This window comes from Antedon bifida, chromosome 9 (assembly GCF_963402885.1).
Source record: "Antedon bifida chromosome 9, ecAntBifi1.1, whole genome shotgun sequence".
Classification (NCBI taxonomy): domain Eukaryota; kingdom Metazoa; phylum Echinodermata; class Crinoidea; order Comatulida; family Antedonidae; genus Antedon; species Antedon bifida.
The window spans coordinates 7,024,497-7,049,942 of record NC_136234.1 but is presented as its reverse complement, the minus strand read 5'-3'; the positions used below and the strand labels follow the sequence as shown (position 1 = coordinate 7,049,942).

The following is a 25,446-nucleotide window of genomic DNA, read 5'->3' as shown; positions in this document are numbered from 1 at the left end:
ATTCCGATGCTACTATATCAAGTACCTTTGAATTTAATACGTTAAACAACTGGAAAGCCACACATAGGAATATACATTATATATTATTACGAGATCTAGTTTGTATATGTAATCTAATAAGGTTTTAATGTATGCAGATAACAAAATAAAAAATTGAAAATAAATATATTGGTTGTAGGGTAGAACTAACTCCTGATATTATGTAAATGATGGGGTCGCTCACAATTAATATTACTGGAACCGCATCGAATATTGAATGAGAGAAATGTTGAAGTCCTGTACTTGAAGTAGTCGTACGCTTTATGGATACCAGACTTGAAAGACTAACCAATTATGTCTACATACAGAGTTTGGCTTATAAATTACATCGCCTAAGGACAACAACCAACCAACATGATGATTATACAACGATTGTCCTTTTGTTGCTTGTTATAGTAGTAATTACTCGTATTTGTCATTATCCTCTAGTCTACAAACAATGTTATTTTAGTACTCAATATAGATTGAAGATAAAATTGGAATACGACGCACAGTGGCTGTACTACTTATGTTATAATATAATATAATTGATCAAGTCTCTACGATAGATTTATTGTATTATAATAAATGATGTTTTTACTGCAGAGCACGTCAGATGTTTGTTTGGTTTTATGAATAATATATTTAATTTGTAGACTGGAAGATAGTACTAAAAAAACTTGTGTGGCTAATTCTCAAGGTTTAGTTTTCATTAATTGTTATTCCGTCTTTATTTATATCAGCGATGCTTCGATGTGCTGTTATTTATAATTCATTGTATTATAGTACTGAAATTTGGTTAGTTCTCACTACGACACAATACGCGCGCAACGAGTTAACAACCAATCACAAGTTCGGATATTCCATTTGCAGTAGTGCGCTTACGTCATCGTTGCATTGTGCGTCCAGCGTACATAGCTTTATTCAGTCTATTGACTATGCTTTAATGATGTAGCTCCGTATTTTATTGGGTCCTTTAATTATTACCCGTTGTTTTTATATAATATAGTACCATGATATGTTGACGATGTGTAGATACGTGTTTTTATTTTGTTCCTATAATGCGACCATATATTTAATTTTGTTTGGTTTTCATTACCATATTATTATTTTATTACTATCATTATTCTATCATTATTCTATAATTCTATTGTAAACATTTTTACTCAACTAATTTCCATAAATCAATATTATATATATTATATATAACCTAGATACTATTGTTATATTACATCAGGATTTAAATAAGTAATTTATCTATGTCATCGAATCGAACACGATATAAAAGTATATTTACTAACAACCATTAATTGCTCGCGCCAACACTGCGTTAAGGTCTTTTCACATTGGTATTATTATCAAACGCCAACACTGCGGTAAGGTCTGTTCACATTGGTATTAATATCAAACGTTAGTCATTCGTCGTGAAGCTATTCTATGACTCTGTTCACATTAATAACAAACATCATTCATAACAGAACTCTTCTGAGTATTTGTCACTGTCAATGCACGTTGTTCACATCAAACATTTTTCGTCGTCAGTATAAAACATTAGTTATTCTTCCTAAAGCCATTGTAACACCCTGTTCACATTCATTTCAAACATCAATCATGCAACTTAAGACATCTCTGTCAGAAATCAGAACAGAGATACATTTGTATAATAAGGTTGATCGCAAATAGCTTGATTTCGCGAGGAACGTCATTGCACAATGCATGATGGGAAGAGTTTGGGAGCAAACGTGTCACGACGCGTACGTACAAACAATAAATCACGTACGTGCGCGTCGTGACGTTTGCTCCCAAATACTTCCCACCATGCGTCGCGCACGCTATTTTTAAGAGGGCACTTAGTGAAATCGACAGAATGTACGGTAACGTTAAAACAGACAAAATGGACGCATGGATGGATCAATCAGAAGCGACAGATCCACTCGTCGTGATTGGTCAATTTACGGTGCGGTCACGTCCTTGTGAGCGTTAAAATAAATGTTGCGTTAAAACGGACAAAATTTTCGTTTCAAAGGACTTAGATGTTACGCTTACTTTTACGTTCATTCATTCATCTATTTCGTCTACGTTTCGCAATAGTTTTTTGACGCGCATTCAAATTAACCAATCGTTTTTCAATAGTTACACTTAAAATAACAGATTGTGCTGTCGTGAAAAAGGGCAACTACTACAGCGTGGCAATACATTCTTAGTTCTAAAGACGTGTTATATTGTACACTGTAATATAGTTTTGAGAGCGCCATCAACCGTTCATTTAAAGTTGTGAAGTGTCGTTTAAAACTTTCGATTATGCATGGCGCAAAAAACAGGGCAACACTGTAAATTAAAAACAACGAAATTTGACCGTTCCTTATTGTATATACAATTTAGCCGCGAAAATACAGACTATACAGTGTTTCACACTTCGTGTTAATTTGCAAACGAAATAAATAGTTTGGAGTTCTGTTTCATCCAATAAGTGTATCGATGTAAAATGTATCGGTTGCGATTACTTTAAAATTATCATTAGAATTAATGCGATGATGCGTTATGACCATCACTGACCGTTCAATTGACCATATTGACCAGGGGATTTCAGAGCTAGTATGATTAAAGGTTCATATAAGTATTTCAATTACGTGAGGATTGTAAGGTTCAGCAACTGTCGGTTTACTGGCATTTCTTTAGAGTACTCGGGAAATAAAAACAATAATATAGAAAACTGTAAAAGTAATTATTTGACTTTTGAGTTATTACTTTAGTTAATATCATTTTCTCAAAAAACACAAAATGATTGATTTAAGATTGAAGAATAAAAAAGAATCATAATAAGAAATTATTTCTTAAACTGTACGTCGATTAGAATGTTAGCATTCTAGAAACATGTATAAATAATCATAGTTAAATAAAACAAATGTTAATATATGATACTATTTTAAAGCAAGCGGCGACTATGCATTAGTCAATGTTAGCTTGTGATGAAAATCGTCCATCACTTATGTAATACTGTATAGTCCATTGATCTTAAAATAGGATTAGTAATAATTGCATTCCGGGTATTTAACAGATAAAACATGAATTTAGGCCCCTAGATGTCCGTCACTTCACATCACCACAGTGACTTACTACCGCCTAGCTCACTGTCGTCATTCTGCCGCTGATCGTTTTAATTTAGCCGTCGGTGAGCCTACAACTAATGGATAAAAATGCACTACGTAGATTTAAACTAAGCACCCAGTATCGTACTAACATTTCATCAGTTAATCATAAGTCACTTAAAATGAACGAAACCCACTGAGAATTATATCTCCAACGTGTACAAGAAAAGGCATCGTGCACGCAGCAGCTATGACGTCATCACTTTATCGTTTTCATTAATCGTCATTGATATGTGTTATGGATTCAACGATCTGATGTTGTATGGTTTTCAATTGGAATAAAATTGTACTTTATTACCTTAAAACCGATTTATACGGCGACCCGACGCTTATACGTAGCTATCAGGGAATTTCACTCTTCCCTGGTAGCTGTTGCGTCTAACAGTCATTCTACACAGAAGCATTGCTTCTGAGGGTGCGTAGAATTACTTTTCCACTCGCTAAGTTGTCGCATGACACGCGTGCCAATAGCCCGTATCATCACCATGGAGAACAATTTTCCTCCATAGTGGTATCAACATACGCCAGTAATATATCAACTTTTCGACGCTATTTGTCTTATCTTGCATTGCATAGGCAATGAATTATTTGCAAGAAATAATTAATGTGGTTATTTTTAATTCCACTTTTTAAAATATGAAATGCTAATTGGTAAAGTAAAAACCTCCCAAAGGCAATTTTTACATCAAATTTTGGCCTATAAACACGTGATAAACAAAAAAAACTGATGGCTTAATATTTAAAACTACATTACGCGTGAGTGAATATAATAAGGTAGAATACTATTACATTTTTGTTTCCAATTTAGTTTAATTTTCATTAATTTATTATTCATTGTGTCGATCTTGGTGGAACGAGAATGCCATGTTGATACGCGTGTGAACACGTGTCACTTCTTAATTAAAGTATTGCAATACAAATAACACTGACATTCAACTAGATATCCCTCGTAGGTGAAAACTATATTTCTGGGACCAAATTAAATAAAATTGCTTTATAGGATTCCTCCTATGGGACACCGCTATTCAGAGGACACTTTTCTGTGAGGAAATAGAACAAGTTTTAACAGTTGCGTCTATATTTTGCCTTAATAGGGGTTCGATTGTACTTTAGGACCAACGGATTATTTTAGAGTGATTATCTGGACTCAAATTAGAAATAAAATATAATCAAATTTTGTTTTAAAGAGAAGTACCTAACCGCAGAAAAAACACATCTAAAGCTCTGTCTACACTATCAAACTTTATGTGACAACAAAATGTGATGTGCCCATAAATAATGGTGATGTCATCACTACTATATTTTGGCATATCACTACTATATTTTGGCATATCACTACTATATTTGAGCACAGCACACATTTTTTTGTCAAACTAGTTTATAAATAGTGTAGACAGAGCTTAAGATGGCTATCACATCAAACACAAAATTCGAAAGGATTACATTTACATGAATTTCGGACGGAAATCAAACAAAAATAAATTATGAGTCTATTATGTTGCCACTTAACGGAGGTAAAATAAAATTAAATAGAGCAATAAAAGTAAATAAATTATATACAGTACGGTATTCAATATCAAAATGCCTACCAGCTTCATTTATTCATTCAAATTTATTAGTAAAGTATTATCATTATAAAGAGTACATTTAAATTTGAATTAATTCAATTTATATATTTCGACAAGCACTTTCGTGGCTCGAGAAATGTCTTGCTTATCACGTACAAATAAAACTACTACTACTACTACTACTACTACAAGAAACAATCACATATAAAATATTATAATTGGGGGTAAAAGAGATATATTATCTTTAAGCCTAACTCAAACTTCGGAACAGTGGGAGAATCCACATAGCTTAGGATAGAATAGAACTAAGGATTGCACCAGCAAACGACGCATTATATTATATTAAGCCATGATTTGTTATAAAATGCAATATTATTGTTGTATGAAAGCCAGTGGGATTTGACGTAAGCTGGCCAATAGTAGTAACCTATCGCACAATTGTCTGTATGCAATTCACCACTAATTAAACTAATCTACTGCAAACACGCAATGCGATTAATGAACATTGTTTATTAGGTACATGTATAAATAAGTATCAACGAAAAGGGAGATGCTAGAATATTTATTATTCTCTCTCTCTTATATGAACATAGGATGCTGTATCGTAGAATTTCGTTAAATACACTGTTAGTCTTACATGTTACATTGTTTTTATCCTTAGAATATCTATACAAACATACGACGGTATATCATGGAATTTCGTTAATACAAGTCGTATGTGACATTGTTTCAACTATATAAATATTTTTGATTAAATTAAACTTGGTTACAGAAGAAGAAAATAAAACGCTTTCACGACAGAGCGCAGCAGCCTTTAGGGAAACTCTTTATGATTGTAACATAGAAGGCACCCTCTGAAACTAATTGACGAAAGCACAGAATGATGATATTAACAGTACACCATGGAATATACACGCCACTGAATTTAACAAAAACACATGGGAGATAATTATCAATATTACACAATATTTTGGATGGAAAACAAATAAAAAATTACAAACAAGATTGTTGTCTTCAAATGAATATTAAATATGATAGATTACAACAGGATGTCATTGACAGTCTATTGGCAGTGTTTCAGAAATTGAACGCACGCGTTAAAAAAAGTTGCGAATATTAAACATTTAACAGTGAAAATAGACAAAAATGTTGTCGTTGTTTGTAGGTCATTAGGGGTCAAAATTAATAATTTACATTTTATCAATAGCTATTTCCTTTAATGTATTATTCAATCGACCATTCGTCTAATATTACTCATCTGTGGCTGGTTCGAGATTAACATGGTTGTAAAAATACTATCAATTTTTGTCTGAAACAACGTGTTTAATTAACTTTAATCAATAATAAAGAACATGGAAATATAGTTTTGTATTTTATCCAAGTGTATAAAATATTTGGAAATTATTATTACTAAAATTCACTGTACAATATCACAGCCAAACTAATCTTTTAGTCGTTTTTGGCACGGTATCACGTCTAGAGCCAATAAACTGCGGGGCTGTTTCATTATCAACCTACGGTAACATTTATTTAAAATATGTCATCAAACAGAATGCACAAGCTGTTAAAAAAAGAAAACATTTAATAACGATTTCGTCGGTATAGGGATGTTAATCTCAACACATCATTGTACTAAATTAGGTAGATACAACGTATTGATATATAGTAAGAACTGTAGACGAATATAACGACCTGTTTAAATTGTTATATGACGACGAAGATTGAAATGAGCCGCAACATAAATATTTGGTTTAATTATGTGTGCGTGAGATTTAATGTTTACTCTTCGTAATAAGTTTTCGTTTATCGAATCTCGACCGGTACAGTATCGGTGGTTTTACTAACGTATTGCGATTTGCGTCAAAATAATGACAAAAAAACGTGCAAAATAGCATAAAAATAACCATTTAAGCAGGAAACGTGCGAGCGCGCGTTAGACCTTAGTTCCCATGACGTAAAGCAAGGACGTAAGCGCGCCGCAAGTAATTCTAAACTCTCGAATTTGATTGGTCAACTGACTTACGTTGTAACTACGTGGTTGATGCGTCCAAGTGGGATCTTTAATGCGGATTTGGCATCCCTCTATACCCTTTAAGGCCAACAATCACAGATTTTTAATTTAAGTTCAAGTTTGGTTAAATTTATAGCGAAACTGAATTATAAGATATTCACATTAAAATGATTAAAATTGATGATAAAAGTACAATAAAAAATAAACAAAATCATCGTTTTCATGGGCACAAAACAGTGGTCTCACAGTTTTCACACACACCCTGACAAATGTTTTTTCACGACCATCAAAACCAGGACAACAAGAACGTTCCATCTAACTTCCAAACATCCAAATCCAAATACCATCATCAATACTCTTATTCATTAGTGGGCCTTTTCTAGATTTGCGTTTATTTGACCCCAAGTTCTCGTAAAATTGCTTTTCATACAAACCGATCCGTGTAAGTGTGTGTTGTGAGTGTAATGGCCACATATCTATCTAATATGAAAATGGTGTATACATTATAATAAAGAATAACCAAGTCAAAGGGGGGAATGTCATTATATAAAATCACAAAGAAAATAAATGTAACATTAATGTTTATGAAATAATAGTCGGATATTATCAAGGACAAAAAACAAAGCACACATTAAATTATATTTTAATGTCGATAAACATTGCTAGTCACGTGAGAAGGTCCAGTGGCGGTGGAAACACGAGGCGAAGCGGTGGCAACACGAGGCGAAGCGGTGGCAACACGAGGCGAAGCGGTGGCAACACGAGGCGAAGCGGTGGCAACACGAGGCGAAGCGGTGGCAACACGAGGCGAAGCGGTGGCAATACGAGGCGAAGCGGTGGCAACACGAGGCGAAGCGGTGGCAACACGATGAGAGGCGGTGGCAGCACGAGTCGAGGCGGTGGCAGCACGAGTCGAAGCGGTGGCAACACGAGGCGAAGCGGTGGCAACACGAGGCGAAGCGGTGGCAACACGGGGCGAAGCGGTGGCAATAGAGGAGAGGCGGTGGCAACACGATGAAAGGCGGTGGCAACACGCGGCGAAGCGGTGGCAACACGAGCAGAGGCGGTGGCAACACGATGAAAGGCGGTGGCAACACGCGGCGAAGCAGTGGCAACACGCGCAGAGGCGGTGGTAACACGACGAGGAGTATAATACAACCGTTAACCCTTATATTCACGACCGAATTGTTTTAGGCCCGAACATTTACTTACTGCAGAATTCTAATTCTTACAATTTTCGAGTGGCTATGAAGAAGGCCCGACGGCTTAACGTCCAAAATGAAGTACGATGCAGATCTAACGCAAAACAGGCTTAGCACATAAGACATTTTCAAGTGCCTATAAAGAAGGCCCGACGGCTTAACGTCCAAAATGAAGCACGTTGCAGATCAAGGAAAAACAAGCTCTGAGCACATAGCAACAGCAGCAACATTTTTCCTCTACTGGCTTTCGATACAGAACATTAGTATCCTGTAAACACTTCTTAAAATATATTAAGAATATTAAACTAAATGAACCTATTAGATTAAAGGCAATTTAATTAACTTTAAACAATATGCGTTTCATTAGGTTGACGGCTTGACAACACACAATTAGCACCTTGTCCAGATTCACTACAGAAACCAACCAACGCTATAAAAGTATGTCATTGAAAGAGTGAAATAATAAAAACATTCTGAAATATTAATTCAAAGTAAAATTACAAAAAAATACAGTGCTGTTATGTTATGAAGGTGATTATAGTGACTAGATATTATATAACAGATGAAATTTTAAAATGGCAAAAATAAAACTTAACGTTAAAAAGTTCGTGTGAGACTGACAATTGTTTTTTTTATTCCTTAATATGGGATAGAACTTAATTGCAAAATAAATATACTAATATATTTTTATTCTAATGTACTTATATCTTATATTTTCAGTAAACTAAACCAGGACAAATCAAGTCCTGCGGAGAATCAATATAATTATTTGTTATCATAAAGACGAGCTATTTTGAGTACAACAGCATAAAGGGAAACCAAACCAAAGTGCTTTGTTTTTATTTCTTTCTTCTAAATTAATCTACTTATTTATTTACTTATCAAAAACAAATATGCTATAACAGGAACAAAAACAACCAAACAAACACTATTAGAATGCAATTCTAAAAATATTCAAATTTAGTTATTTTTAGATTCCATTATCTACCAGTTAAAATTCACGAATTAGTTAGAATCCTCATGAACTATTAATAATTCTGTGTTTGTTCTAGATTACTTTTACATTTAACACTCTAGCATTAACCTAATTTGATATTTGTTTAAATTCATTTTTAAAAACAGGTGAATGAAAACGGAATTAACTGCTTATACAACTAGTTCTGTTAAGCGTCCAGATGCTTGTTATATCATACTGTACACAATTACCAGTTACGAATACCAGTTACCAGTTACCAATACCAATTACCAATACCGGTTAACAGTTAACAGCAACCAGTTACCAGTTAACAGCTACCAGTTACTAGGTACCAGTTAAAATAAATGCCAGTGGTGCTTAGTATCTTCCATTTTAGGCAGAGATGTGTTAGTTTGTGATTGTTAGAAAATAGGAAGTGATAATACTACTAGTGTGAAAACTAAAACAGTGGTGCAGCTGGATTTTGACGTCCCTAACTATGGTTATCTTGGTTCAAATCCATGTGCTCAGCTCATCAGCCCATGTTCTTGTACATGATACATTCATTTATGTTTTATACATTCACTTACATTCATGTTGTTTCTTTTTTACCAATATCTTTCAAAGACAACTTTCCGGATCCTCTTTGTAATGGTTGAGCCTGCAAAAGAAAATTAATGCGATATGAATAGTAGTTTTAACAATACATTATTTATAATTACATTACATTACATGTATAAACTTAATTAGACTTGCCCTAAGTCTATAGTTATTGTACTTTTTTATGTTTAGTCCAACAGCCAGCTTTTTAATTCTTTCCAGAAAACTCAAGTGTTATATGAAATATATAACCTTGATATAAATTCATTTGGATCTTAATATCATACTAATATTGGATCAACAACAAAGAAGAAAAACAAATTCTCATCTGAAATATATAATGTAGGATAAATAATATATGAAACGACATTTGTGCCAAAAATGACAATCGCAGCTAAACCTTAAAGGTAAGATTTTGATCAAACATTTTTACAGTTCTTTGTAAATATAATATGTGGCGTATGAAATATTTATTATTTTATATTTGAATCATCTTGTCTTTTAAAATAAAGTAAATTATAATTTGCTCAGGATGTTGGCAGATCCTCACAACTAAACCATCATTTAAATCGATCTTAAAAGATGCTGCTTATTACAAATTGACTTAATTTCATCACATACTTTAACATTTGTTCACTAATGCCTTGGTGTCTATTTTCACATTACACAGATTTCTGTGAGTACAGATTCTGCTGCACAGATCCTTTGATACTGAACACTGACGATTTGGTTACAAACAACTTGCAGAATTACATAATATGTAAATGGACGAAATAATGATTCTTGAAAAGACCTACTCAAATATTGAGACGTGAGAACTCAACATTTTGCAATTAATACAAAAATATTGATAAACGGATGAATTTAATAAGATGAATGATGTATATTTGAATATTAAATAACACATACCATATTCAGCTCATGTTATTAAGCATGAGAAATAGTAAAAATAAGTACCATATTCAGCTCATGTTATTAAGCATGAGAAATAGTAAAAATAAGTACCATATTCAGCTCATGTTATTAAGCATAAGACATAGTAAAAATAAGTACCATATTCAGCTCATGTTATTAAGCATAAGACATAGTAAAAATAAGTACCATATTCAGCTCATGTTATTAAGCATGAGACATAGAAAAAAATAAGTACCATATTCAGCTCATGTTATTAAGCATGATACATAGTCAAATAAATACCATATTCAGCTCATAAGTATATGACATATAGTAAAACAATACAATATGCAGTTCATGTTATTAAGCATGAAACTTATACAGTGTTTAGAAATCAATTCTGGACAATTAAGCATGATACCAACTCCTGATGAATCTAATCTATTAATATAAATAACTAAATGTCCTATGTTTTACCTTTATCAATCTAGATAGCCTGTCATTACTATTGTTAATATTTGATGGCTATACCACTATTAGACAGGATTTTATTTTAACATTTTGTTTAAATCCCAGTTGGAGGCAATTTATTCCAGTTAAAGTTGATTGAGGGGGGGGGAGAGGGGGGGATAAAATCGTGATGGGGGTAAATCTTAATGGCAAAACTAGCCTCGATAAAAACATTGATAGTGAAAAAAAGTACCACATATTCAGATTATGTAATGTACAGTATATGAATCAATCATCAATAGCAAAGGAATGGCATGCTCTCAAAGACAATAATCCTGTTTAAACTTATTTGTTCATATCTCTCTTTTTTTTACTTATTATTTGTTCATATCTCTCTTTTTTAACTTATTATATAAATGTTATTTAAGTTCATTTTAACCAGTATTTTCATTAAAAAAAACCTATGAGATAGCTTAGTTTAATGATGTATGACTACATTTATTATGTTTGTTAACTTGCCTGATAAATTATTTAATAACACTAATATAAAAGCAGTATTATTTTATAGATGTAATTATATTTTAACTGTGGTTGTCATCTACCTTTGTTACGAGTCTTGCTAGCCAACGAATAAATAATGTTAACTGAAATCTTAGCATTTCTCAATAGATATTTAGTCTTTAGTTTTGTGTTAATTATTGTACAGTCAAGTAAACCAGCGGTTAACACATTGGCACTGCATAATATCGGCACAGGTTCAAGGCACTGACCATAGTCATGGTAAAACAAGAGGACAACAATAAGGATCAACTGAACCAAGCACACATTTGGCGCATGTACTGTCAACTTAAAAGAACCCAGAGCAGTCACAATTTATAGTGGTTTTTTTTCAGAATTATCAAAAGCAAAAATAAAAAATGTTAAATTGTATTTATGAATATTTACTGTCTGATTCTAAAATGTATTTTAAGCGGAGAGAGGCACTATATGTTAACAAATAATTCTTGGTCCTCTCTCCATAACGGTTGTTACTGTAATGCCTTGTATTTCTTTTTTGAAGTTGAACTGAATGAAATTTTAGAAAGAGTAGGGGGTAACCCCATTGTCTAAGACCATGGCTAATAATCCCTTCGTTACGGAAACTACTATGTACGAAACAAGATTAAATTAAATTTAATTAATATGTACAACACAGTTCAATAAACTCAATATATAAAAAAAATGAAGAATAGATACACGAGGCCTTGGCCTGGTATAGATGATAGCATTATACACAGCAGCAACAATTCATCTGGGTAAAATAATAATATGGACTGTTGTCTATATGACTTAATAATTGATAGAATTCATAACATGTATACATAGTAATTACATAAGATCAAGGATTTACTTCTATATCATTAAATATTAATAACTACAAATGTACTCAAACACAATGTCGTCAGTATAAATTACTTTATTGGTGCCGATTCAGACTCATGGGATTAGCAACAAACAAATACAAACATATTCCATTGAAAGCTTGGAGAGGATACCATGCTTCTCTCAACTTTAACAACATCTTGTCAAATTGAGTTCATGACATGACTATAAAGATCTGTCTACACTATAAAATCTTATGTGAAAAAAAAGGGTTATATGCCCAAATATGATAGTGATATGACATTATCATGTCCATATATGGGCACATCACATTTTTTTGTCACATAAGATTTGATAGTATAGACAGAATATAACTGATCTATCAAAATTATTCTACTACAGTTTATTGTCAAGCCTGTAGCCTCAAGCAGATGTGATGCTAGATAGGTCTAACCATTTAGGACATCTAACTGGTCTAGCCTTATAATTATGTTTTGCCCATTTTGTGGACAATAGTTGAATTAATTAATATACGAAAAAAAAACAAAAACAAATTATGAGAAAAGTTTTAGAAAAGCTTTTTACAAGCTGAACAGACAAGCAGACAGTAATGGTAGATAAACAGCAACCAAGAACCGGATGCAAATTAATACAACATTAATTGAATGACTTGGCCTAGATTAATATATTTTTTTTTCTTCTTATGAATATTTTATGTATTTTCTTAAGACTGATTGTATGTTTACAAATTAATATGTTGATTTAGAATGGCAACTAGTGCGGGGTGATTACATAACAGAAAAATGGCAGACATGTTTTTTATATACTTTTCTATGCAATTTCATTAGTTTTAATTAGTGTAATAACTGTACCAAGCTTAAATGTCACATTTCAATTATCATAAGAAATTGAATACCCCATTGTTATTTTAAAAAGATCTTTTAATATTTGCATTTTCATAATTAAATGTCAAATAGCTTACGTCAATATAATAATAACTAAATTGGGATTTCATATTGAGTTGAATGCAAATTAGAAAATGGAAAAATATATGAATTGGCTCATTTTAAAAAGGATGTAAAATTGGATTGCTTTTTGAGGATGTTTGGAAAAAAGGGTTTCATATTTCTAAAGCCTTGTCTTTGTGATGTGATGTGCCCATATATGGACATGATGATGTCATATCACTACCATATTTGGGCACATAAATGATAGTGTAGACAGATCTTAAGAATAAATAACACATACTTAAGCCATCGGAACGCATTGGACTTATTTGGGTCAAACTAATCGAGTCGCCAGCTAAATTTACCAAGAAAAGTCCAATCCGAACATTGGTTATAATTTCCTCATGGTTACATTAAAGCCCCCTTCCCTACGTTTTTTAGATCTAATTTAAGATCACAAACTATATTTAATGTAAAAATAATACTATATGGTCCTATTGCGATAACTTTTTTCGTCTTTAAACGGTTAAAAATGTGAAAAATAAGTCGATTCTAATAATTATAGCGGCCCGCTATAAATCCCAAAATGCATTGCGCGCGGATTGATATTTTTGTTTTTCACCTGTAATTCGCCCACTTTTCGATCGATCGTGAGGCCAAAACAAATGGAAGACTCCTAACTTTTTAGCGAAAATACCGGGTTTTCCCCAATTTGTATCAACGGAGTCTGGCAAAAATAGAAAGACAATTAATGCAGCAACTATACAATACAACGTCAGGCTAGGTATATAGCTAGCGTACGATGTTCGTACGTTACCGATGTTTACCAGCTAGGCCTACAAAACTAAGCCTAGCTAGGCTAGGCCTAAGACCGTCCACGAGAGGTCGATCGCCGCGAGCTACTTAGGTAGTGCATTGTTTCTCACTTTTTATCATAATTTACCATAAAACGTACATTTAAGACAAGGAATGACATGGTTTAATGTTTTTAAAGTGATATATATGTATTATTTTCCAAAAAACGTCCAAAATTGCAGGGAAGGGGTCTTTAACTAAGACCAAAGGTCATCTTACTGACCACTGCCTGCCAAGTAGAACTTACCATGCTGGCTTAAAATTTCAATTCAAACGTGTGAATCCGGTATACTAATACACCATATATGGTAGAGTATAGCTCTAGGCTAATAATGCTAAATAATGATTTTACTAGAATAATGCAATTATTTATATATGACAATTTCATGTTTTCTATTGTATGTATAATGTATGCATTTCATCAGCCTTTGGCTGGCTCTCCTATGACTTTAAGTGTTGAATTATTAATTAAATTATTATGATATTAATAAATAAATGTCTAATTGTTGCTATGAATAGGGGTGAATTGCTTAACAGACCCCACACATTCTCTATTTAAAGAAGAACAATAATAACCACCAACATGGCTGGAAACTACATTGCTCCTGAGCCCCTATAGCTAATAACTGAATTTCAGTTTTAGATTTTTCCATATTTAATATTAAACAGGTAATGAAACTTGTTTTGATAAAACATATCGGTGAATACTGTAAGATGGTATGATATATATATATATACTGTACCATGTCAATACTTACTTGTGATTTGTCAGGCTTCCAACCAATCATAAAATAGAGTTCAAATGTAGCGGGAACTGTACCATCTTCATTTCCATACATGTCTAAGAAAAGAAAAGTCACTAGTTTCAAACTCTGAAAAATAATAACGATATGACTGAGCGGTTTAGGCAGGGGCACCACAAACAGGTTTGAGGCACACCTCAACAATTGATCTGGTGGTAGATTAAGTCTCCTAGACTGCAGGTCCAATGTACACATCTGGCTCATGTGCACTTTAAAGAACCCAGTGCATCTTTTGGAACAGTATGGGGTTACCCTGGTGTACTAGTCCATCTCAGCCCATGTCATTCATGCTACAGTCGGTGTTGCACTGAGACTGCTATGGCTCTCTACAGGACCAACTCCGAATTTCAAGATGAATAATGTAAACAAACAAAACTGTGAGTGTGGGATGTATTACATAAATCATATATATTTTTTCATATTTTGCTTATCATTCTCTACATCATAATTGGAAAAAATTCATACATTTTGGAAGAACTCCTTAATTGCAAAAATCAAGATCCTAATCTTATCATAATCATGCTCCAATCTAATCATAATCAAGATCCTAATCTTATCATAATCATGCTCCAATCTAATCATAATCGATGTCTGTGACTACAGGGGTCAACACCCACTTCACTTTGAGGTTAAAACATAAGATTACTAATCCAGCTTAAGCAATATAAAACAACTACCTAGGGAGCCTGATACAACCATTAGACAACATCACTAACAGGATCCGCTCAAGGCCTTCTGGGATAGATATCCTCCACATGGAATCAGCCATTAATTAAACCAGACGTGTGGATTCACTCGAACCCAATTTAATCTTTAGGGCTCTACTGGTGAGATAAACTTATTCTTGCTGTGATTTTATGTGGGTTCTATAAATAAACTACTTTAGTACTAGTAGTTTAATTATAGCCAAACAATACATGTGATTGATCAACTGATGAAGAAGTATTCTACATGATGATATGTGACACTGTATTATAGAATTTGCCTATGAAACACTGGACATAATGGCATGAGGAGATACAGTACATAGAATAAACTTTGATATAATACTGGCATAACATGTGATATGACACTGTTATTACAGAATTTGCCTATGACACAGGACATAATATCATGAGGAGATACAGTACAGAGAATAAACTTTGATATAATACTGGCACAACATGTGATATATGTGACACTGTTATTACAGAATTTGCCTATGACAAAGGACATAATATCATGAGGAGATACAGTACAGAGAATCCGGTAAATCATGGACTAAATACTTCCTCCATATAAAATAAAGACTAAGATTACAATTTGTTATAACATAACATCGAATGATATAAAAAATATTGTATGAATGTGCACAATTAAAATTTTATATCCATTAAAGCAACAGAACCATAAAAACTATTAACATGCTGAATTTAGGTTAAAGATGTATATTTCATTTATGATTATACAAAAATAGAAAGAAATGCAAATGATATGTCTTGAATTAGTTTTATTGCTATTATGATTTGTACCACAGAATGGCCCTGGGCAGGATCTGTTGAATATAAACAGCATCCTCTATCTTCATCGTTAAAAATACTGTTTTCCTCTTTAAGTATATTATCATGTACTTGTACATTGTACAACATAATGAAGCGCAATTAAGTGAAGGGGATTAGTGGTAGACAGAATGCATCAACAACAATTCACAGTGAAGGGAGGACGTGTCCAAACTAAAAAAGTACACACAAAATATGAGTTGCATAATGGTTTACACAACATTCTTCCTAGCAGCAGTTTCTAGTTAGTTTCAGAGAGCGAAATGAACGAGGATAGGTTCTTTTTCGAAGTGCACAGAAGCCAAATGTGTACACCAGTAGCCATATTCACCAATCACACTTAAGTGAGATTTTTCCCTTAAATATTAAGTATTTCACTCAACTGAATAAATATTTAAGTATATCCCTTAAATTGTATTCACTTGGATAAAAGATTTTTTTAATTTTAAAGGTAAGTATTGGTGAATACGGCCACAGTACTCCAATGACTTGAACCAGTGCCAATGTTATCTGGCTTGCATTGGCACCTTAATCACTCTACCACTTGATTCTCAAGTAAAAAAAACCAAGGTGTACCTTTGTATATGGCTGCAGCCGCAGCTTGTGTGTCGCGATGTAACAGTTTCCTAGACCATGATGCATTGTTCTCAGCCATACCTTTCAGATCTGACATGACCTCAAACATTGTGGGATAGTTCACTGTGATCTCATCGACATCCTTAAAAATAAAAACGTATAAATTAATTAAACATTCATCTTTGGCATAGCTTTTAGCTACATGGCATCGATTGACATTTCGGCATAGGCATACACAGAATAAATAAGAGGGTAGACACAAACCAAACTGCTTTAAATGAAGTCCACAATAATAATAATAATTAATGGTTATGTACATTAATGATGGTGCTGGCATTCATTTGTACAAAACTAGCTTTTATTCATAACGCCATAAATATGTACAATTCTGTATTAAATGTTATACAGTATATACAACAACTATTCACAGAATGTTATTGTTATACTATAGTAGTTTTTAAACGATACTTTTTAATCATTATATTTTTATACATTCCGAATGCTGTGCAGTTTTTACTTAATATTGTATATTTTTCTATTTTTCAATGTCGTTTGTATGTATTTTATATAAGTTTTTTAAATGCCTAGAGCTTTTTATGTGTTTTTAATTTGTATCCAGTTTCTCTGTCTTATATAACATTTAACAAGCAGCATATTCTGTTTTTATACCCATATATTGAAAACACAATAAAGATGTCTTCAACTTGATTTACCATAAATTTAATTACCACATTTTATTTATTCTCATATTGTACATACTATCTAATGATTGTTAAAAATGTTTCTGTATCTTTGTAATATGTGCAGGGAAGCAATGGGTTGATTTAGGCCGCAGTTGATAAATAATCTTGCATTACATCGCTTTAATCTCAATGGAAAAGCTCTTTAATAAATCCTTATTAAATTTGATTATGCAGGCTTTGTATTTGGTGAATAAACTAAAAAAATTGTAATAAATATTTATTTTCTTATATACATTTTCTTACATTACATACATACATACATATAGTACATTTTCTAATGACATTGAGAAATAGAATAACTATGTAGACACTATTCTGTCATAATAAAACATTAATGTTTTAATTTATAAACATATTTTGGTGTTAAATGTTAAAGATTGATGAGTACTAAAGCAAATGTCATTATCAATAACATTTTAATGTTGTATTTTGGGTTAATTAATATTTAAATATTTATGGTCGCAGTCAATTGATTTTAAACATTTATATTTAAAGCTAACTGATATTCATAAATAAATATTTAAACATATTAGTAATAGTTCTATGTGCAATAAGTCTATGTTTAACATAGAAAACTTTTAACTTAATGTATTATATTTAGGATAATACATGACTCATATTTATAAATTTGGTGGTGATAATAAACAATACATTTTTTTACATTTATTCATTTTGACATTTATGTAATATGTACTTTTTGTTAACCTGCATTATAGTAAAGCTCTGTCTACATTATCAAACTTTATGTAGCAAAAAATGTTATGTGCCCATATATGGACATGATGATGTCATATCACTACTGTGTTTTGGCATATCACTACCATATTTGGGCAGAGCTTTACTGTGTGGACAGAGCTTTACTATAAAGTTTTTTTTAAATTTATTTAATTTTAACAATATTTAATGAGGGTGGTCCATGTTCAAGCGACCCTCAAAATAATACAATTTGTTTACAATTTATTTTGCTTTTTTGACAATCCTCAAGAAACAAGATGTTTTTCGTTGGATAATTTGTGTTTTCTGTGAAATAAATGAATTTGAATGCAACATCAAAATGATGAAATATACTCAATTGAAAACAGAAGTCAAAAGAGGGGGCTATACTAGTGCTAGATTTTTCATTTGAAAGAAATATTAAAACAATGTATTGTACTTCAAATTATTGGTATTAGGCCTATAAGTAACATTTTTTTGTATAAAAAGGAATAAAAATGATTTATTATTGACCCTGAATGAACAATATCCCTTTAAATACTAAAATTATTCAATCTTAAATATATTCTGGTTTTCTGTGTAAATTCATCAAGTCTTAATTTACAACATTGCAGACAAGAAATAAATTTTCATTAAAGTTTTATCTTTTCAGATCTTAACAAAGATTCAATGAGATTTTCGGGAAAGAACATAGAAAAGACTCCTCCCTTAAGTACGTACTCATCATTAAGTAAATCACTATATTTTCATATAAATACAATTTATATTAATAAAGGCCAAATCCACCACTGAATATTCATTAGCCAATTTCATTCAATCAATTTATAACAAATATTTTTTGTGTCTCGGTAGGCTCCTTCCTAGAAAGGTCCAACTGGCAAATCTTTCTCTGCCAAGTGGTTCAGAAAAAATATAGTTTTACAAAATTTAGTTTTTAAAATTGCTTTTAAAGACGTGTGAAGCGACCATTACCGTGCAAGTATAAAAGCAATTTATTATATTGATGAAAAACAGATTAAATGTCCAATAGCTTAGAATAAATGTCAATAAGTTTAAAGTGGTTTACACACAAATTTCCTATACAATTGTATATCTATACTAAATGCAAAAAAAAAAGCTTCAGAAATATAATATGTTTAAGACGCAATCACAAATAAAATCAACCATGCATGTTGTGAATTTTTTGTTCATTTTATAAATGTTAAAAAGGGTAGTTTTATATCTTTCCTATTACTGTAATGTATACTTATTTATCATTGGAATGAAATGTATTCAGTAAAGACATTCCTGTTATATTAAATTAAGAACAAAAATATAGGAAGATGTTAATGATGAATATCAGTGGGCTGATGATGATAATTCTGATAATGGTCGAGCTAATGATTAGATTAGATTAGATTAGATACGATTAAATGAATTGATGGCAATGGTAATGGTGATAGGTAGAGGTAAAGATTGATATCTATAAAGATTATTACTGTACACAGATAAAATTAAGGTATTAAGTATTATATATATCTTTGAACTTGTGTTAATATTTAAAAGTGGTTCTTAAGTCAGTGTAAAAGTTTTAGTAAGTATTGTATATCTTTGGTGTTACTGTTTCCAAGTGGTCCTTAAGAGGGCAGACTAGAAGTAGAAAAGTAAATGGGTCTATTTGTGCATTTAATGACTGTAAATAAATTATGTAAATTTCACAGAAATCATTTAATTTAAAACTTTAAAATTTCTATGAAATTGTAAATAATTGTATTGAATTGTTATCATTACAGTAATAATATATCTTCAAGAAGATACAATTCAGAAAACGTGACCCGAGTGTAATTGAACACAATTTCCATATAGATCAAAAGGTTAAATTGTGTAGATGGAAGAATTCCATTTTTGAAATTAAATGTTTAAATCATTTTCTATTTTTACGATTTACTGGCTAATCTGCGATTGCTTTAAACTTAAATTATTTATTAATTTATTTAAAAAAAACCACTGTATATTTTAAATTATCAATAAACGTGAATGAAATTTAAACGTACTACGGTTAGCAACGTGAATCCTGCACGGGTAAGAAGGCTTCCGAGGTCACGAAGATCAGTAAAAGGTGAAACATGAGGTGAAAATCCCTGCAAAAAAAAAAGGATTTAAATGATGAGAGCATACATGATTGAATAGAATACATTTTGTGATCTTTAAAATAAAGTAATATAAATGGTACCCAGCGCTTCAAGGGGGATCATACTTGATAAGCTGAGAATTTTGAGAATAATAAAATAAGTTCTTATACTGTTATGAGCTGTCAGTGACATAATCACATCTTGAAAATGCCTTTCGCAAGCATTAAATAAAGTTAAAATGCCTTCTGCAAGAGTTGACGAAACTTAAAATGCCTTTCGCAAGTGTTAAATAAACTTACAGTACACAAATGTCCAAAAACTATCAGCAATTTAACCATAAATCTACAGGTTCATCATTCATTACAGTATTATTATCTTAATGATATATCTATGCAAAATCTACCTAATCTTTATTGTAATCCTTTTAATGTATTTAAATTTTGTGCACTTCAATTTTTAATCAAGAAGTATTTGTCTGAATGTATTAAGTAAATAATATGTTATATTTGTGACATCTTCTACGATTCAGATGTTTGATTGATGTTGTTGCTAAGTAGAAGACTATCACCTTTAGTAACTCCTCTTTATTATACTTGCAAAATAAGGTAAAGTAAGTAAATACTTAGCAAAAGACATGAATACTTAAGTAAGCACAGTTATTCATGCAAGTGGTTGGTACCATAGTTTAAAACTCTGTCTCCACTATCAAACTGGTTTGACAAAAAAAAGTGTGATATGCCCAAATATGGTAGTGATATGACGTCATTATGCCCATATATGGCCACATCACATTATGTTGTCACATTTCGAAACTTTTCAAGTGACATCAAGCAAATGTCAAAGGATGTCACATTGAAACATGCTTCTCCTTAAACTACTGTCATAGCATCTATGTCAAGAACCAAATATTCATAATGCAGCATTTTGAAAAAATATCCACCATCTGATCCTCTACCCCTAGCCAAATTTGATAAATGAATGACACCTAGTGAATATATATAATTAACAATGTCACAGTAAAACGTGCCACCCATACAACTTGCTCCAAATGATGTCATCAATCGCATTATTCATTAATAAATGAGCATTGTAAAATGTTTTCACCTTCAACTCCCCTAGCCCCAAGTCAAATTCATTGAGTAAAACCTTACGTCATATTAAAAAACATGCCACCTCTCTACAAACTTTCCCCAAATGATGTCACCATGCAATCACATTAGTTATAATAATGTAATTCAACATTGGCATTGAGTACGATAAAGAGAGAAAGACATAATGTTGATTGCACGGGACAAAATTAAATGGTAACTCAATTAAATTACTGTTACTAGTTGTAATAGTTAGACCTTGAAGTTCAAATTACACATGGATAATGTACAAAAATGAGTTCACTTCTTAAAGACTAAGAACTGACTTAACTAGCATATACAGTTTACATGCTTACAGGAACGTATTCAAAATAACAATAATGAAACAACAATGGAATAAATAAGAAATAACCGAGAAATAACAATAATTCTTGGGGAAAAGGAAGAAGGCAGGAAGCGGGACAAATCAACCTGGACATTAAACACCAACCCAAGGAGCCAACAAATTCTAATAAAAAAACACCAATAAAAAAAACATTTCGTACCAATAAAGTTGACAATTTCTTTGAAAATGAGGAGTTTTTCATTTACATTATTTTGAATTAAAAAAATGTAATGTGTTTATTTTTTTTAATGTAATTCTTTTCTCTTATCAAAAAGTGCAATATTCAGCTGAAAAATGTTACTTTTTTCCTGCTGCTAAATGTTATGAATGTATTTTTATGTATAACTGAATAATTGAATAAAATATACCAGTGATATATAAAATAATACTAAATTTACGGAACGGAACAATAAAAACAGTCGATCTTCCGGTGTATTTGTATCAATCAATCAAAAACCCAATTCAATTTATCTCGGTCAGAAGGAAGAAGCAATGTTATAAACAACACTGTAAACCAATTTGTACTTCACTATTGAGGTTGTAAATCAAGACAGAGATAGAATTCTTTGATTTTGATTGTTGGGGATCTTTCTCATTTCACCGGTCGTATTTCTGGTGATGTCGTAATGGGATAGATAATTAGAAACTACAGGATTTATATTAACTATTATTCACAAAGGTTAATTAAACAAATTCATCTTCAAAATTAACATTTTTATTAATCTATATGCACAAAATTAACAAAACCAGTATGGATAAATTGATATCATGATCATCAATATCAAAATTATCATCCCCATCCATACAAGTTTTTCCCTTCCTCTTATCGACCAAATTCCCTAATACGGACTTAAATACGTTACTAAAATCAGATTTATTCAGAGACTTCTTGCTATATTCTATTCTATTTCTTCTAAGATAAAACTATTCATATGTTTTCAATAATTCAATAGTTAGTCAACGTTTAAGGTTATAAATCTATTTGAATTCCTTTTCTTTGGTTCGCTTTGTTATTTTGATATTTATATTTTAAATTAAAGAACAAATTAGTGGGAATGTGCAGTTTTCTTGATAAAGGATTAGTGTTAATATCCTAAAGCCTGGCATTCTATTTCTGACTTTATTACTTTATCGTTTTGATTTAGCTTATACCCACAGCATTGTTCAGTAATTTGCCTTTTGATTTATATACATATTATGTATACATCCTGTTATCGGCTATAATAAATAAAAATCTGCATACTAATCTGTATACTAATCTGTATACTAATCTGCATACTAATCTGCATACTAATCTGCATACTAATTTGCATACTAATCTGCATACTAATCTGCATACTAATCTGTATACTAATCTGCATACTAATCTGCATACTACTCTATATACTAATCTGCATACTAATCTGTATACTAATTTGCATACTAATCTGTATACTAATCTGTATACTAATCTGTATACATACCTACCTACATACTAATCTGTATACTAATCTGCATACTAATCTGCATACTAATCTGTATACTAATCAACATAAAACAACTGTGAAATATAACACCATTTTAACATCAGGAACATTATCTGTAAAAATAATTCCTGTCAAAGGTCACCACACAGTTGTTATTCTATCTGTTGCTTAATATTTTATATAAAGACAGTTATGATTTGACAACAAAATAATGGTTTGATTTACAAGATATGCTTTCCTAGAAATTTAAATTTGGGTTAAACTCATCCAATACACAATATAATATGGAGGCATTAACATAGAGTAAAGATACTGGGTTAAACTCATCCAATACACACCATATGGAGGTATTAACATACAGTAAAGATACTGGGTTAAACTCGTCCAATACACAATATAATATGGAGGCATTAACATACAGTAATGGTTCTATTAAAGATACTTTCCCCTCAAAAACATGAAAAATGAAATTTAAATCAGATACAAATTGTTGTATTGTGATGATATTGATGATCATGATGAAAATGATGCTAAATATAAGGATGATAATAATGATAGGGCAATGTTAGTGATGATGATAATGATGAAGTCTCCTTAAGTAGTATTAATTCTATGAACATTTTACTGTTCCAAATTTGAAGCCAGTATAAACGATGAAAATACCATCGTAAAGTATTTGTCATTTAGCTTCCAATTTCATTCATTTATTGCCGATTAACTAGGCTATATCTTGTCAGATTAATTTGACCTATTTTTACAACTTGTTTAATTAGATTCTTCTTCTTAATTGAACAAGTTTCCTTTCAACACACTTATTAACGCAATATGATGACAGAAATTATTTATCACTGATAATTTAACCAGTTTGGATCTCTTGGGAGGAATGAAGAGTTTTATTTTCTGAACTCGGTGAAAACAGATACTTACGGCCCTCTATGTCAATATTTGGAAGTTCAATTTCAATGAAAGCAAGAAATTCTAATCCACACATCATTAATGTATAAAAAATAAAAGTGAAAAGATGACCTTCCATGTGAAAGATGCAACATCTGAAAATGGACAGCACATATTTAATCTGGAAGGTGTACAAACTGATGTCCATCTACCATTGATTAGTATCTTTAGAACGCACGCTAGGCATAAATACATTCTCATTTTTGGTAATAATATAAAATCAATCATATTTCACAAAAATTTACGATGTAGTTTTGATTATTTATTTTATTTGTTTCTTCTAGGTACAGTACGTTTTTATACTCCTGGGTAAAAGTGAGATATTCCATTTGTACAACTGTACTATACAAATGTTGTAGAAAATGGTTTAAGCATCAACAGTATTAGGAGATATAGTGCTATCTAAGTAATTTATCCTACAGACGACAATGTTCTTAAAACACGTTTTTAACTCATAGGTTTCGCTATGTATATTACCTTAATTGTCCAACAAAATTAAACAAAATAAAATATATTGGTAGAGTTTATAAAGCAAGTTGAAGGCATGAATTAAGCACGTACTTAGCCACGAGTCGTCATTGAATTGGATACATATCATACATTTATATTAACTCAACACAAATTTCAGATTAAAGTTGTAGATAACAATTTGAAAACTAATCAAGCATCTTGTGAATCCCATCATCATTAACTAAATATAACACTAAGCATGTTCAATCAAATTGTAACCAATAACTATAAAAGTTCTACTCTTCATAGTAAAGATGTCTGAGAAGACAAGCAGCAATGTTTTAATGCATATGAGATGGCTATAGAACCTTTATGGCAATTGGCTTATGCATCTCTATAGGAGATTGCTATAGAACCTTTATGGCAATTGGCTTATGCATCTCTATAGGAAATTGCTATAGAACCTTTATGGCAATTGGCTTATGCATCTCTATAGGAGATTGCTATAGAACCTTTATGGCAATTGGCTTAAGCTGCTTTCACATAAAAAAATATCGTGTAAAATGGGCTCAGTGGTGAAGCATAGGATTGTTCAACATGTACAATT

At 31.6% G+C, this 25,446-nt stretch overlaps 1 protein-coding gene across 1 annotated transcript in view; it reads right to left on the bottom strand.

Annotated features, from left to right (window-relative positions):
* Positions 1-8,670: 8,670 nt before the first annotated feature.
* LOC144852443 (arginine-hydroxylase NDUFAF5, mitochondrial-like) overlaps positions 8,671-25,446 on the bottom strand; it is a 45,650-nt gene continuing 28,874 nt past the window's right edge. Inside the window, exons 9-12 of the mRNA XM_078710248.1 lie at positions 20,419-20,505; positions 16,929-17,070; positions 14,770-14,852; positions 8,671-9,564 (exon numbers count right to left, since the gene is read on the bottom strand). Of these exons, the coding sequence (XP_078566374.1) occupies positions 9,496-9,564; positions 14,770-14,852; positions 16,929-17,070; positions 20,419-20,505 (381 nt within the window). The 3' untranslated portion in view covers positions 8,671-9,495. The remainder of the gene's footprint in view (positions 9,565-14,769; positions 14,853-16,928; positions 17,071-20,418; positions 20,506-25,446) is intronic.